Source organism: Chiloscyllium plagiosum, unplaced genomic scaffold (genome assembly GCF_037043375.1).
Source record: "Chiloscyllium plagiosum isolate Xiang-an unplaced genomic scaffold, Cpla_swu_hap1 HiC_scaffold_10, whole genome shotgun sequence".
NCBI classification, from domain to species: Eukaryota; Metazoa; Chordata; class Chondrichthyes; order Orectolobiformes; family Hemiscylliidae; genus Chiloscyllium; species Chiloscyllium plagiosum.
In genome coordinates this window covers 16,675,524-16,689,364 of record NW_028270148.1, presented here as the reverse complement: position 1 = coordinate 16,689,364, position 13,841 = coordinate 16,675,524, and the positions used below count along the sequence as shown (strand labels likewise).

At 42.5% G+C, this 13,841-nt stretch overlaps 1 protein-coding gene across 2 annotated transcripts in view; it reads right to left on the bottom strand.

Moving 5' to 3' along the window:
- fam120b (family with sequence similarity 120 member B) overlaps positions 1–13,841 on the bottom strand; it is a 106,947-nt gene that overhangs the window by 35,058 nt on the left and 58,048 nt on the right. For both annotated transcript variants that reach the window (XM_087991157.1, XM_043695397.2), the window contains exons 4-6: positions 11,397–11,510; positions 10,067–10,239; positions 8,548–8,640 (exon numbers count right to left, since the gene is read on the bottom strand). In XM_087991157.1, coding sequence (XP_087847283.1) covers positions 8,548–8,640; positions 10,067–10,239; positions 11,397–11,510 — 380 coding nt within the window. The remainder of the gene's footprint in view (positions 1–8,547; positions 8,641–10,066; positions 10,240–11,396; positions 11,511–13,841) is intronic.

Sequence of the window (13,841 nt, the reverse complement as noted above, 5' to 3'; positions counted from 1 at the left end):
TGGTTAACATTTCCCCCCAACATTTTCATCTATATCATTTATGTATATAACAAACAATTAGGGTCCCAGTACTGATTCTTGTGGTACACCATGGACACTGGCCTCCAGTTACTCAAACAGCCTTCTACCCTTTGTGTCCTACTACTAAGTCAGTTTCTGATGCATCTCCGAGATAGTAAGAAGTGCAGATGCTGGAAAGTCAGAGTCGATAAAAAGTGGAGCTGGCAAAAGCACAGCAGGTCAAAGAGGATCAGAAGAGCAGGAGGGTCAACGTTTTGTGCAGGTCTCTTCATTAGAGTCCTGATGAATGGTCCCCCTGCCTGAAATGTTGACTCTCCTGCTCTTCTGATGTTGCTTGACATTCTGATCCATCTCGACAAGTTTCCCTCAATTCCACGTGCTTTAACCTTCTCAGTCTCCCGTGTGGGGCCTTGTCAAAGGCTTTGCAAAAATTCATATGAACTACATTGAGTGAACTTCCCTTGATCACATTTTCAAAAAATTCTAACAAATTTGTTTAGGTACATAATTCTTTGAAAATTGCATCAAAGGAAGGCAGGGTGGTTAACAAGGCATTTAACATGCTTGCCTTCATTGCTCAGACCTATGAATTTAATTCTGGGCAACTGAATGGATTTTGAGTGTGTTAAAAACATTGTGAACACAAATGGGCTGATTAGATTAGAGCTGCTTATTCACAAACCCCCCAGATTTGAAATACTGAAACAGGAAGGCAATGCTTTGATTCTGTGCTATGAGCAGGGAAACTGACCTCCAGGATGGGTGTATTAGAGATTTGGATAAACACTGTGCATGATCATTAACATGAATCTGAAAATACTGGAATTTCCGGTTATGTGCTCCCTGGAGGTGAAGCTCCCTGCTGGAGCACAAAATTTAAAAATCGCCTGCATGATTGGAGAGGATTATTACCTTTCACAACAACTCGCTTTCTGGAAAAAGTTATCTTGGCGCAAAGCGATGGTTGAAGCCAGATCTTTCCAGCTCAACTGTTAGCATACCAGGGTAGACAGTCGTACACATGGGCTGGACCAGGCCTTTCAAAAACCAGTTTAAAGCCACTCAATAAATGTTTAGTGGTAAATAGCCCAGTTTACGTTTATGTTGCAGGACTCTAAGTCACGTGTTTGATCTGTCAAATCTGCTGGCAGTAATTTTCAGCCCTGCATTCAGCAGCTTGAAGAGTTTATCTGAACAGCCTGGCAGAGGCCTGTTGTTGGTAATATTTGGAGTAAACAATAAAGTTAACATAGAAATTAGAGATAGGCAATAACTGCTAGCCTCATCAGCAACACCCACATACTCTGAATGAATAAAAATAAATAAACTTTTCTCCTGCATTATAGCAATGCAATGGGACTGTCAAGAATTATGTGGGGCTTTGGTAAAACTGACAGAGAGAAAATGTTTCCACTTGCAGGATGACTGGTAATGACAGTTTTAAGGTAACTGGCAAAAGAACAAAAGGGAATACAAGGAGAAATGGTTTTTACACGTATGTGAGGAATAAGAGAATGACCAAAGAAAGAGTAGGGCCAATCAGGGATAGCATAGGGAACTTGTGTATAGAGTCTGAGGAGGTAGGGGAAGCCCTAAATTAGTTTTTTGCTTCTGTCTTTACTAAAGAAAAGGACCTTGTAGTGAATGAGATCATTGAGGAGCAGGTAAGCATGCTGGAACGGATAGAGATAGAGGAAGGTGATGTGCTGAAACATTTGACAAATATTAAGATTGACAAGTCGCCAGGGGCAGACCAGATTTGTCCTCGGCTGCTTTGGGAAGCGAGAAATGTGATTACTTCGCCGCTTGCGAAGGTCTTTGCATCCTCGCTCTCCACCGGAGTCGTACCTGAGGACTGGAGGGAGGCAAATGTAATTCCTCTCTTCAAGAGGAAATCCCCGGCAATTACAGACCAGTCAGTCTCACGTCTGTCGTCTGCAAGGTGTTAGAAAGGATTCTGAGGGGTAGGATTTATGACCATCTGGAAGAGCATGGCTTGATTAAATGCAGTCAGTACGGCTTTGTGAGGGGCAGGTCATGCCTCACAAATCTTATTGAGTTCTTTGAGGATGTTACTAGACACGTTGATGAGGGTAGAGCAGTGGATGTGATGTATATGGACTTCAGCAAGGCATTTGATAAGGTTCCCCACGGTAGGCTCATTCAGAAGGTCAGGAGGAATGAGATACATGGAAATTTAGCTGTCTGGATACAGAATTGGCTGGTCGACAGAAGACAGCGAGTGGTAGTGGAAGCAAAGTATTCTGCCTGGAAGTCAGTGGTGAGTGGTGTTCCACAGGGCTCTGTTCTTGGGCCTCTACTCTTTGTAATTTTTACTAATGACTTGGATGAGGAGATTGAAGGATGGGTTAGCAAGTTTGCAGACGACACAAAGGTTGGAGGTGTCATTGACAGTATAGAGGATTGTTGTAGGCTGCAGCAGGACATTGACAGGATGCAGAGATGGGCTGAGAGATGGCAGATGGAGTTCAATCTGGATAAATGCGAAGTGATGCATTTTGGAAGGTCGAACTTGAAAGTTGAGTACAGGATTAAAGACAGGATTCTTGGCAGTGTGGAGGAACAGTGGGATCTTGGTGTGCAGGTACATAGATCCCTTAAAATTGCCACCCAAGTGGACAGGGTTGTTAAGAAAGCATATGGTGTTTTGGCTTTCATTAACAGGGGGATTGATTTTAAGAGCTGTGAGATCTTGTTGCAGCTCTATAAAACTTTGGTTAGACCACACTTGGAATACTGTGTCCAGTTCTGGTCGCCCTATTATAGGAAAGATGTGGATGCTTTGGAGAGGGTTCAGAGGAGGTTTATCAGGATGCCTGGAATGGAGGTCTTATCTTACGAAGAGAGATTGACTTAGCTCTGACTTTTTTCATTGGAAAAAAGATGGAAGAGCGGGGACCTGATTGAGGTGTACAAGATAATGAGATGATTTGGAGATGCCGGTATTGGACTGGGGTGTACAAAGTTAAAAATCACACAACACCAGGTTATAGTCCAACAGGTTTAATTGGAAGCACACTAGCTTTCAGAGCGACGCTCCTTCATCAGGTGATGAAGGAAGGAGCGTCGCTCCGAAAGCTAGTGTGCTTCCAATTAAACCTGTTGGACTATAACCTGGTGTTGTGTGATATTTAACTAAGATAATGAGAGGCATAGATACAGTTGATAGCCAGAGATTTTTTTCCCAGGGCAGAAATTGTTAACACAAGGGGTCATAGTTTTAAGCTGTTTGACGGAAAGCATAGAGGGGATGTCAGAGGCGGGTTCTTTACGCAGAGAGTTGTGAGAGCATGGAATGCGTTGCCAGCAGCAGTTGTGGAAGCGAGGTCATTGGGGATATTTAAGAGACTGCTGGACATGTATATGGTCACAGGAATTTGAGGGTTCATACATTAAGTTTACCTTACATGAGGATCAGTGGTCGGCACAGCATCGTGGGCTAAAGGGCCTGTTCTGTGCTGTACTGTTCTATGTTTTAAATAGGGAGTTCCAAAATCTGAAAAAGGTGGTGGAAGCAGATTTCACAGTAATGTTTAAAAGAGAACAGTGTTTTAAGGGATAAAGTTTTGCAGAATCATGGTAAAAACAAGTTCTGTCTACAGGAATGGGACTAATTTGACAGATCTTCAAAAGAGCTGGGACATGCTCAATGGACTCTTCCTGTGCTGCTTTACGAGGCTTTGCAATTTATGGTAAATTATCCGGTCAGCCTGACAAGGAGTTAACTTTGTTTTACTCACAAATTTCAGCTTTAATACACTGTTTGTTTTGATAGGTGGTTGGTGCAGAATTGTTGCAACAATACCCAGCGATAATATAGTGATTAGGATAAAAAGCCCTCATTTTCTATTTGGGAAATGTAGCTTTCGCTTGCTTACAACCGTTACTTATAAATAATTCCCCAGGACTGTTTATGTTGTCCTAATCCAGGGGCTGGCAGTTGAGTTTAGACTCCTTCATTATCAGCAGTAGGAAAGAGACCGACTGAGCTCTAAGCACCCCTGAACTGCAGCCAGCTGTCTGTCCATTGCTGGAAATCACACAAACTCCAAGCAGATGCAACACTTGCCAAGAGTACAAACAATGACTAGATGTCCCACCCTGACAGGTGCTCCAGACCTGCGGCAGATGTAACACTGTGGTTGCTGCATTCCAGACCACCTGCAACAATGGTCATGCCCCACCCTCTTTCTCCACACCCCACCCCCAATGGCAGGTGCCCCAGACCAGTGGCAGATGACAGGCAGGTGTTCTGGGTCACTTCCCTCCCCTTCCCTTCCCCCAGATTACTGCAAGACTGCACCCTTCTACAGGCAACACCTGCTGCTGCTGCAGACACAGGCAGCTCCAAAGAGCAATTTGATTCTTGTCTCACTGATGGCTAGCCCCACCCATGCAACACACGCAGCGCTTCTGAGTCTCTTTAACCACTCGCTTGGACCACTTAAGCATTGTCTAATCATTGTTTGCAGAGGTTTTTCTAAGAGGATCAAGTTATTTTTCACAGGTCCTACCAATAACCAGTCCCAATGCATCCAGGTCTGTTCAGCACTGTCAGATATTTTAATGAGAAGCATTTCCCCTGCACTGCAGGACACTCTCATTATAAATTACCCACTCTAGCATGATGGAATGTGCGCAGTTCAAATGAGGGATTGCAAGGGGCAAATTTTACTAATGAAAAGACTGGCTTTTCTTTAAATTAAAGTGGGGGTGGGGGGAAGAAGTTCAACATTTTCAGTTTTAAAATGAGCCAATTATATGTATTTTAATAATCCAGAACAGAGAATCCAAATTGAACAAGACTGAATCATTACATAGTCTAAACTAAGTGTCGGTACCTTAAAGCATATTTCACAAGCAGGTTCAAAACTACATTCTACTATTTCACTGCCGTATTTGGTATGCACAATGGTCACACAGCGTTCGCTGTTCATCTGTCTTCACTCCAACAGCAACAGTCCTCTGGAGGCAAGCATTGTATGTGTTATAATGAGTCGTGTGCGCTATAGCAACTGCCCCGTAACACAGTATGAGAAAAGAAAGTCAGGAGTCAAAGTTCAGCTGCCTTACAGCAGAAACCACACTCTTAACTGCAGGCCTCATAATGAGGCTCTGGTTTATACCCCAGAAAATTCTGGATAATTAACTAAATCTACGAGTTGTACCTTAAACCACTTTGCACCTTCCAATCCACTTTTTGTTCTTTACTGGCTCAATACAAGAAAAATTATCACAATTCTAAAGTGCAGGATGGAGTCAGATTGAAATAAATTGTAAGATTTTTGTAATATTCTGTTTGTCATTGCATTCATTTTGCCCAAACAGCCAGCAGACCAAGATGCTGTTATTGATGGATCGTGGTCATCTAGGGTTTATCAACATTGTGTGTGACATTCAGATCCATTCAGTTTTAAAGTAAGGTTTTTTTGGGTTCTGGAAGGGTCAGTGGATGTCGTAGATAGCTTATCCAGGGTGAAGCAGCTCCTGCATTTTTAAAATTCCAGTAACAGCATTTTACCTAATGATTAGCGATGGCAGCTGAAGTGCAGCATATTGACTCAAACACTGCTAACCGCAAAAGTATTCAGAAAGCGTGCCGAATGATTGCTTGTGACCCAGTGACTGATTCACAAAGTATCCATACATTTTGCAGCATTTCTGTGTCAGCCTGGTGTTCTGTTTGCTGTCTCAAAGTTGGGTAGTCCCAAATCTACAGTGAGCTCCCACAAACTGATGGGTCATGCAACAATTCCAAATCATTCAGAGCAGAAGGGGGGCCATCCGTCTTCTCGTGCCTGTACTGATTCTTTGAAACAGTTACCCAATTAATCCCATTTCCCAGCCCTTGTGCCAAAGCCCTGACGTTTATCCTCCACATGAGTCTGCACACAACACAGGAGCACAGTTCATTTGCTAGATACGATCTTTGTGGCATTCTTGCTCTGTGATTGCAATTCAGAGGTGTGAGATCTACCACAATGTGAACATAAAACAGTGCAAGTCTATACATAAAGAGAAACCCAACACCGTGCAAACATTTCAAGAAATGCACTGGCCTCCCAATCTCTTCTTATTTTTAGTTTGACAAAGTTGCACTTTATGATCACAGAGAAAGAATTACATAAATCCCGAGATCAAGGGGATGGGACCAGAAGAATTACATCCTTCCTGCAATTTGTTACTATGGGCTGGAGATATACAGGTAATAGGAGGAAGGCAGCACTCAGTGCAGAACAATAAGTATTTGTTAGGGTATGTTATTTGTTGCCCTGTTGTGTGCAGCACAAGCACTTACTGCTCAAGCCTACAGAAAGAACTTGGGTTTATATAGTACCTTTAACGTATTAAAACTAAGCTCTTCATGAGGCTATTGTCAAGTAAATCTTGACACTGAACTGTATACGGTGATTTTAAATCAAGTGACTAAAAGTTCAGTTGGAGAGGTACATTTTGAGAATCTTTGGAAGGAGAGAGTAAAACAAATGATTTTTTAGTGAATAGCTTGCTCGTGAATTTCATTGGGTTTTAAATCAACCTAATGGAATGGGACTGTAGGCCAGACCTCATGTTTTCTGTTCATGGAAGGATTTGATGAACCAGTTAGACGTTAACAACAAATATTCCCCTCTGGTCAGTTATAAAAAGGTCCTCCTCTGTATATTCCAATGTTACCTCCTCCAGTGTTGGCCCTTCATCCCTCCTTTTGTGGAGGTGAAAAAGTGTGCTGAGAAATGAATCCTACTGCAGTACTGAAACCTCAAGAGAGTCTACAAACACAAGTAGGTCACATGGCCCACCCAATGCACTCATGTTCCACTCAGGTCTTCCTTATTTAACTTCATCATCAACAGATTCCTTTCTCTCTTGTCTGCTTATTTCGCTTCTCCTGAAATCTGCCACCATTACCTCCTGTAAGTTGTAGATTCTCATCACTCACTGTGTGAAGAACGTCTGCCAGAATTCCTTACTGAATTTCTTGGTGCTGGCAAGGCCGATGTGTATTTCCCAACCTTAAATACTCTTGAACTGAGAACAAGTGTAAGAAAACCAAACAGCTATGAATCTGTATTCAGACTGGGTAAGGACAGCAGATTTCTTCCCTAAAAAAAGGATAGTAGTGAACCAGAATTTTTGTTTACAACAATTGACAATCATTGTCATAAGACTAGCTTTTTTATTACAAGACTTCCTAATTGCATTTAAATTCCACCAAATGCTGTGGTAAGATTTGAACTAATGGTCCCAGAGCATTAGCCGAGCCTCCAAATAACTGGTCCAATGACATTCTCACTACATCACCATCTCCCTCTTTCATACGTTGATGTTGCTTACTCTCTTATATTGATGGTTCCTTGTTTGTTCTACCCCACAATTAGAAACATTTTCTCTCTGTCTACTCTATCAAAGGAACCGGTGCATTTCTCCCCTTCTCCTGATAGTTTTAACCTTGTTGTTCTGATATCGTCATTATAAATCCTTTCCCATGCTTGTATAATCTGGCAATTGGAACTAGAAACTGTAGTTCATGTGTGGTGCAATCAAGGTTCTATAGATCCTTAGCATCACATCCCTATATTTCTAACCTTCGAGCAATAAACCCTAGTACTTCTTTGTGCTTTTTTGAAAAGATCTTTTACTCCACACACTGTTTATTTTAGTGATCTCTGAACTCTGTGCTCAAATCCCTTTGCTTTGCTAACTCATTTAAATTCTCATTTTCTTATCTCATTCTAGTGAAAGTTTTGCCAATGTGTAGACAGTCTTTTAAAGACTAGTCATAGTAACCATTGAATATTGCTTTGAAGATGGTCTGTATTGAAACATGTTAAGGAGGTAGTCATAGAAATAAAGCAGGTTAAATGGATTGTTTTCATTTGCAAAAGCTTGTACAACTGATCTGAACTCAATTTGTTCACTAGTCAATACCTATCCTCAGTCATGTACTATACCATTGCTAGTAAGCAACTATATACCATGTTTTTCAACATGGAGTTTGGAGACAATAGCATATAGAAATGCCGTCTACCTCAGTGAGCTGTGGTAAGGGTCCAGATATATGAAGGTTGGAAGGCCAGATGAGCGTATTACTTTAAATTCAATGGGAGCAAGTGAACCCTTGAAGCAAATTCCCAGTTATTGGAAGAATAGAAGGTGTTAGCAGTACTTGTGCCAAATATTTAAAAGACAAACATTAATTCATTTTAAATAACTGAGCATGCTATCAGCATCAAAAACTCATTCATATCGTCCTTTGTTACATGGCACTATTTGTTTTGTCACAGATAACCATTTATAAACAGGGGTCAGGTTTGACTGCAGTTTTGACGGAACAAGGTTTTCTTCTGTTATTGGAATATTAAAAGGTTGGCATAGAAATTACATGCTTGATAATGGCACAGTCACTGAAAGACATTGAAAATGACCAAGACCAAGTAAATGATAAAGTCACTGTAGTCCAAATAGACTATTAGGTCAAATAGGTGGATAAAGTAATTCATATACCTTTCTCTGAGCAAGCTGATCAGCTGTCTTGTCCCGGACAATGAGAGCCTGAGATAAATATGCATCCAGGTCCTCCCAACTGATCGTGTTTACCTGAAACAGTCAATGAAGCATAATTAAACATTAAGTTCTAATTCCACTCCAAGGCTTGAGTACAAAGATCAAGGCAGATAGTGCAGCTTTGATGACATACTGCAATGTCTGAGAAGCCACTTTTAGACGAGATATTAAACTGAGGCTCCATCTTCCGTCTTCCAGGTGGGTGTAATAGATGTCCTATTTCAAAGAAGAGCAGACTCATTATGCCTGCTCCATATTTATCCCTCAAACAACATCACAAAAAAAGAATCTAGTCATTACCACCTTACTGTTTGTCATGGACTGCTATGGATGAAATTGGCTGCTGCACTTCCAACATTACAAAAGTGATTACACTTTAGAAGTACTTCCATTTGCTATAACCCACTCTGAGATGATTGGTGGACATGAAAAGTATGACTGTGAGTTTTTCTTTCTGTCATAAGCATCATGCTGAGTTGTTTTCACTCTATTAGGAGATCATTCTGAATCTGATCGTCCTGTGGTTACTTACCTCCCTAGGGTGTCATGACTTTCATTTCCTGGTCCGAATCACTTGATGTCAACAAGTTTAGGTGAGCACAACCTCTCGAGGCATCCCCAACACATTCAGTCAAGTCGTCTTCTGCTATGTTTATCAACTCATGACTCAAGATCATTTAGAGAGACTCAGTTTACATTTAATTGATTGACATTTCATTAAATTAACCTTCATGTTTTCATGTATTCCCTCATCTCATCATACAGCAAGCTCCCTTTAATGCTAACTCAGAGTCTGTAACATACTTCTCCAATCTCTCAGACATTTACAATAATTTCAATTCAACCAAGGTTTCCCCTTCCAAGTTTTAATTTGCTTGTCTTCTTTGAAATTTTTTTTCAAATGCTCCCTCAAATCCTTCTGCAGCATTTTTCAAATGATGTGATCTCTACTGCTGCCTATGTCATGGAATCTAAAGAGTGGAGTTCTCACAGTGCAGTAACCTTTTAGTTTAGCTTTAAATATTGAAAGACCCTGGTGCAGCCTGCCTCTCTTAAAATTACTTACTGTTTCTTACTTGGTGGCATCAGTGAACCTTAACACTGCTACTTTTATAGTTAAGCTCCTGGGGGAGTGATCATCTTAGTTAACCACAATAGGTATTTCCTGAACGAGTTTTTCCCACTATCAAATCATGAGCTATTTTCCTGTTTCGTGCCTTCTTGTACTGATGAAGTGTTTGTATTCCTCTATGTCTAGTTTCACTCTCTCCCCCACTAAACTCCCTCTCCCTCCCTGCCTAATCTAACTCTTCCCCCATCTGAGAAGCAGACCGGATTTCTATTTTGCTGTTGAGTTGCAGGATTTACACTTGTGTGTAGAAACTCATATTCTATCCATTATACCATTAAGACTGCAAATAAGTGAGGTTGATCAAAGGGAACAATCATTTCTCCCTACCTGCAGTGTAACATAGGTCAGCAGGCAGCAAACAGCAGCAGTGGAAAGCTTAAGAGGAAGTAACTCCTCAGCAAAATCCTGTAAGCCAAAACATGCGAGAAATGTGCAGTAACGTAATTTCTTAACCTCTGACCCTTCTGTCAGCCACAAGGTTTGTAAATCCGGAGTTCCTCCTGCAAATAAAACATTTGCATTTGGTTACCACCTGCTTCAGCAGGTTCAAACATACTTTGACCTACTGCAGTGCAACTACACAACTTTGAGGTAGCAATTATGCTCCTACGTCAGAAGTTATGATTCTCCTCTGTAAATTAAAGAATGAACAAAAGCACAGACAAGAGCTGCCCTGATGCAAACAGACGAGAAGGTTCTGCCAATTTTTGCTCTCTGCCAAGTTAACTGACCATAGCTCGATTAGTGGATAGATTACAAGAATTAGCCTCACTGCTCCTGCCATAGAGAAGAAACAAAATCATCCAGGGCTCCTGCTATCCTTTGAGGCTCTGCAGGTAACTGCACACGTGCAGACATCTGCTTGTGAATTCCCCCACTGCCAAATGGAGTAGAATTTTCTGAGCTTACAGAGGTCAGTGGCAACGGCAGCATCTCAGAAAGCTCTTTTTATTTAATAATTAGGGAGCATTCTCACTAGGAGCACTCAGATGAAAACTGAGTGCCAGAGATATACAACAGGTTTGTTAGCATCTGTAAACTAAAAAGACAGGTTAACTTTCAGCAATGGGACCCCTGGGATTTGACCATGGATCTCGGCCCAAGGAGGTTAGCTTTTTCTTTAAAGTCCCACTCCTCTTTCTGTCAGGCCTGCAGCTTATTTCCAGCATTATCTGCTTTTACTTTAGGTTCCCAAAGCCATATATTTTCTTTTGACCTAGCAGTTTGCCATTCCAGAAACAGGGGAGAAGCTACAATGTAATTACAATAGAACTGTAGTTAATATTGTGAGTAATGTTAAGCTAATATGATTTAATAGTCACTTGCAGATACCTGTGAAACATTTGCAGACATTTAGTATCTTCCTTGCAACTGTACTGCATAAAACCCCAATTGCTTGCTGCTCCCCATCTAACCCTATAAGTACATCAGATTAAGGGATACAGTGCTGGTAAATGGACCATTTATTCTGCAGTCAGTGTTGGCACCAAGCATTCCCAGGTCAGGGTCAGCACAGCTAGATATACCAACTAACTCTTAACCCATGCTAACAGGTTGACTGAACCATCCTGAGGACACAAAAGGCACTATACCAGTGCAAGCCCTTACTGTTGGCTGGTCAAACGTGTTGAAACACATGAGGGTAATGATGTGGTACCTGGTATATCAGGTGCTAGCGCAGGCACAAGATTCGGCTGCTGCAGCATGTTGCCTGGATATACAAACCACTCCTTTACCATAGGACATGCTTTGGCAGTTTCAAGTTGGCTTTCTAGACACAAAGAAATTTAAATAAGATTATCAGCTATCATAAAAAAGTCACCTTTAGTTGATCTCAGTACAATTTAAAACGAATTTTACAATGTGGAAGGAAGTTGTCCGGCCTTATATATCTATGCCAACTCCCTGAAAGAGCTGACTTAACAATTATATTTCTGAGCCACCATATATCTGAGACCACTATAGGTTGAATGAAAACAGCAGCACTAACAACACTTAAGTCTGCAAATCACAGGAGAGGGCTATTCAGCCCATCTAGCCTGTGCTGGCTCTTTGACAGGGCTTTCTGTTGAGCAGCTCTCCATGTTCTGTCTCCATTGGCGTGAACATTTTGAAGCCTTTTCTTTCCAAATGTTATTAATCAGAAACCAAACTAGAATGATCAAGATGAGATCTTCCAGGATGGCTCAACTGTTAGGGCAGTGGGTGATACAAGCCACAAAGAGAGGAAAATTGTCCAGGAACAGTCCTTCTCCTGATTACTATTCAATGGCCTATTGGAAACGTACACATCTGGAGTAGAGTAAGGATAAGTAGGAAGGGTCAAACATGGAAAAAAAGCCAGTCCCCACACAAACATGGTAATAGAGGATATCTGCTGCTCACAGGTCCACGTTTGAGAACTAAATCAAGGGAGAAACCATTTTCAACGTTTAGTTTTTAATCGCATTTCAGCAGCAGGCCACTAAAACCACAATGTTTCTGATGCCCCAGCGCTATCAGCAAAGGAGGACAGTCATATTTGGGGTTTTCACTCCAAAGCGCTAACCTGTTGTGAATGGCTACACTGTTGTCAAGGGAGAGATCAACACTGGATTTGGTTATCAAACGACCTGTAGCCAAACAGTCTGCCTTGGCTTACACATGAAGTACATTAGGGTTTTGGAGAGCTGAGAAACAGATTTACTAGAATAGGACCATGGATGAGGAACTCTTTGTATCTTTCTTACCTCTAGATCTGACCAATCCAATGCTTTACTGATTGGCATCCCAACTTCTCCACACATACATTCGGAAAACCAGCCATGCCCTCCACCTCCTCCATGACTTTGGTTTCCCTGGCTCCCAAAGGCTGAAGAAGGGCTCATGCCCGAAACGTCGATTCTCCTGCTCCTTGGATGCTGCCTGACCTGCTGCGCTTTTCCAGCAACACATTTTCAGCTCTGATCTCCAGCATCTGCAGTCCTCACTTTCTCCCAACGTCTCATCTTCACCATGGACATCCAGTCCCTGTACATGTCCATCTGCCATGACGAAGGCCTCCAAGTCCTCAGTTTCTTCCTCTCCAACCAACCCACCCAGTACCTTTCCACTGACACACTCATTTGATTGGCTGAACTGGTCTTCACCCTCAACAATATCTCCATTGAATCATTCTAGACCCAATACTTCAGACCAAAGGGGTAGCTATGGGCACCTGATAGATACCAGCTAGGCCTGCCTCTTTGTCGAGTACATGGAACAGTCCATCCTCCATAGTTACACTGGCACCAGTCCCCCACCTTTTCCTCTGCTACATTGATGACTGTAGCGGTGCCACCTCATGATCCCACGAGGAGGTTGAACAGTTCATCAACTTCACGAACACTTTCCACCTTGACCTCAAGTTTATCTGGACCATCTTGGACACTTCCCTCCCCTTCCTGAACTATCTCCATCTCCAGCGAATGAATCAACATGGACATCTACTTCAAACCCACCTACTCCCACAGCTACCTGGACTAAACCTCCTCCATTCCCCCACCCCCGAAAAATGCTATCCCTTACTCCTAACTCCTCCCCCTCCACTGCATCTGCTCCCAGGAGGAGCAATTCCACTCCAGAGCATGCCAGATGCCTCCTGCTTCAAGGACCGCAATTTCTCCACCCAGGTGGTCAACAATGCCCTCCAGCGCATCTCCTCCACTTCCCGCTCCTTTGCCCTTGAACGCCACCCGTCCAACCGCAACAAGGATAGAATTCCCCTGGTCCTCACCTTCCACCCCACCAATCTCCGGATGCAACGCATCATCTTCCACCATTTCTGCCAGCTACAGTCAGACCTCACCACCAGAGAGATATTTCCCTCTCCACCCCTTTCAGCATCCCACAGAGACCATTCCCTCTGCGACTCTCTAGTTAGGTCCACACCCCCAACCAACCCACCCTCCACTCCGGCCACCTTCCCTTGCCATAGCAAGAGGTGTAAAACCTGCGCCCACATCTCTGTCCGAGGTCCAAAAGGATCCTTCCACATCTGGCAGAGATTTTCTTGCACATCCAAACATCTCCTCTATAGTGTCCTTTGCCGTTGATGTGTTCTCCTCTACATTGGGGAGACAGG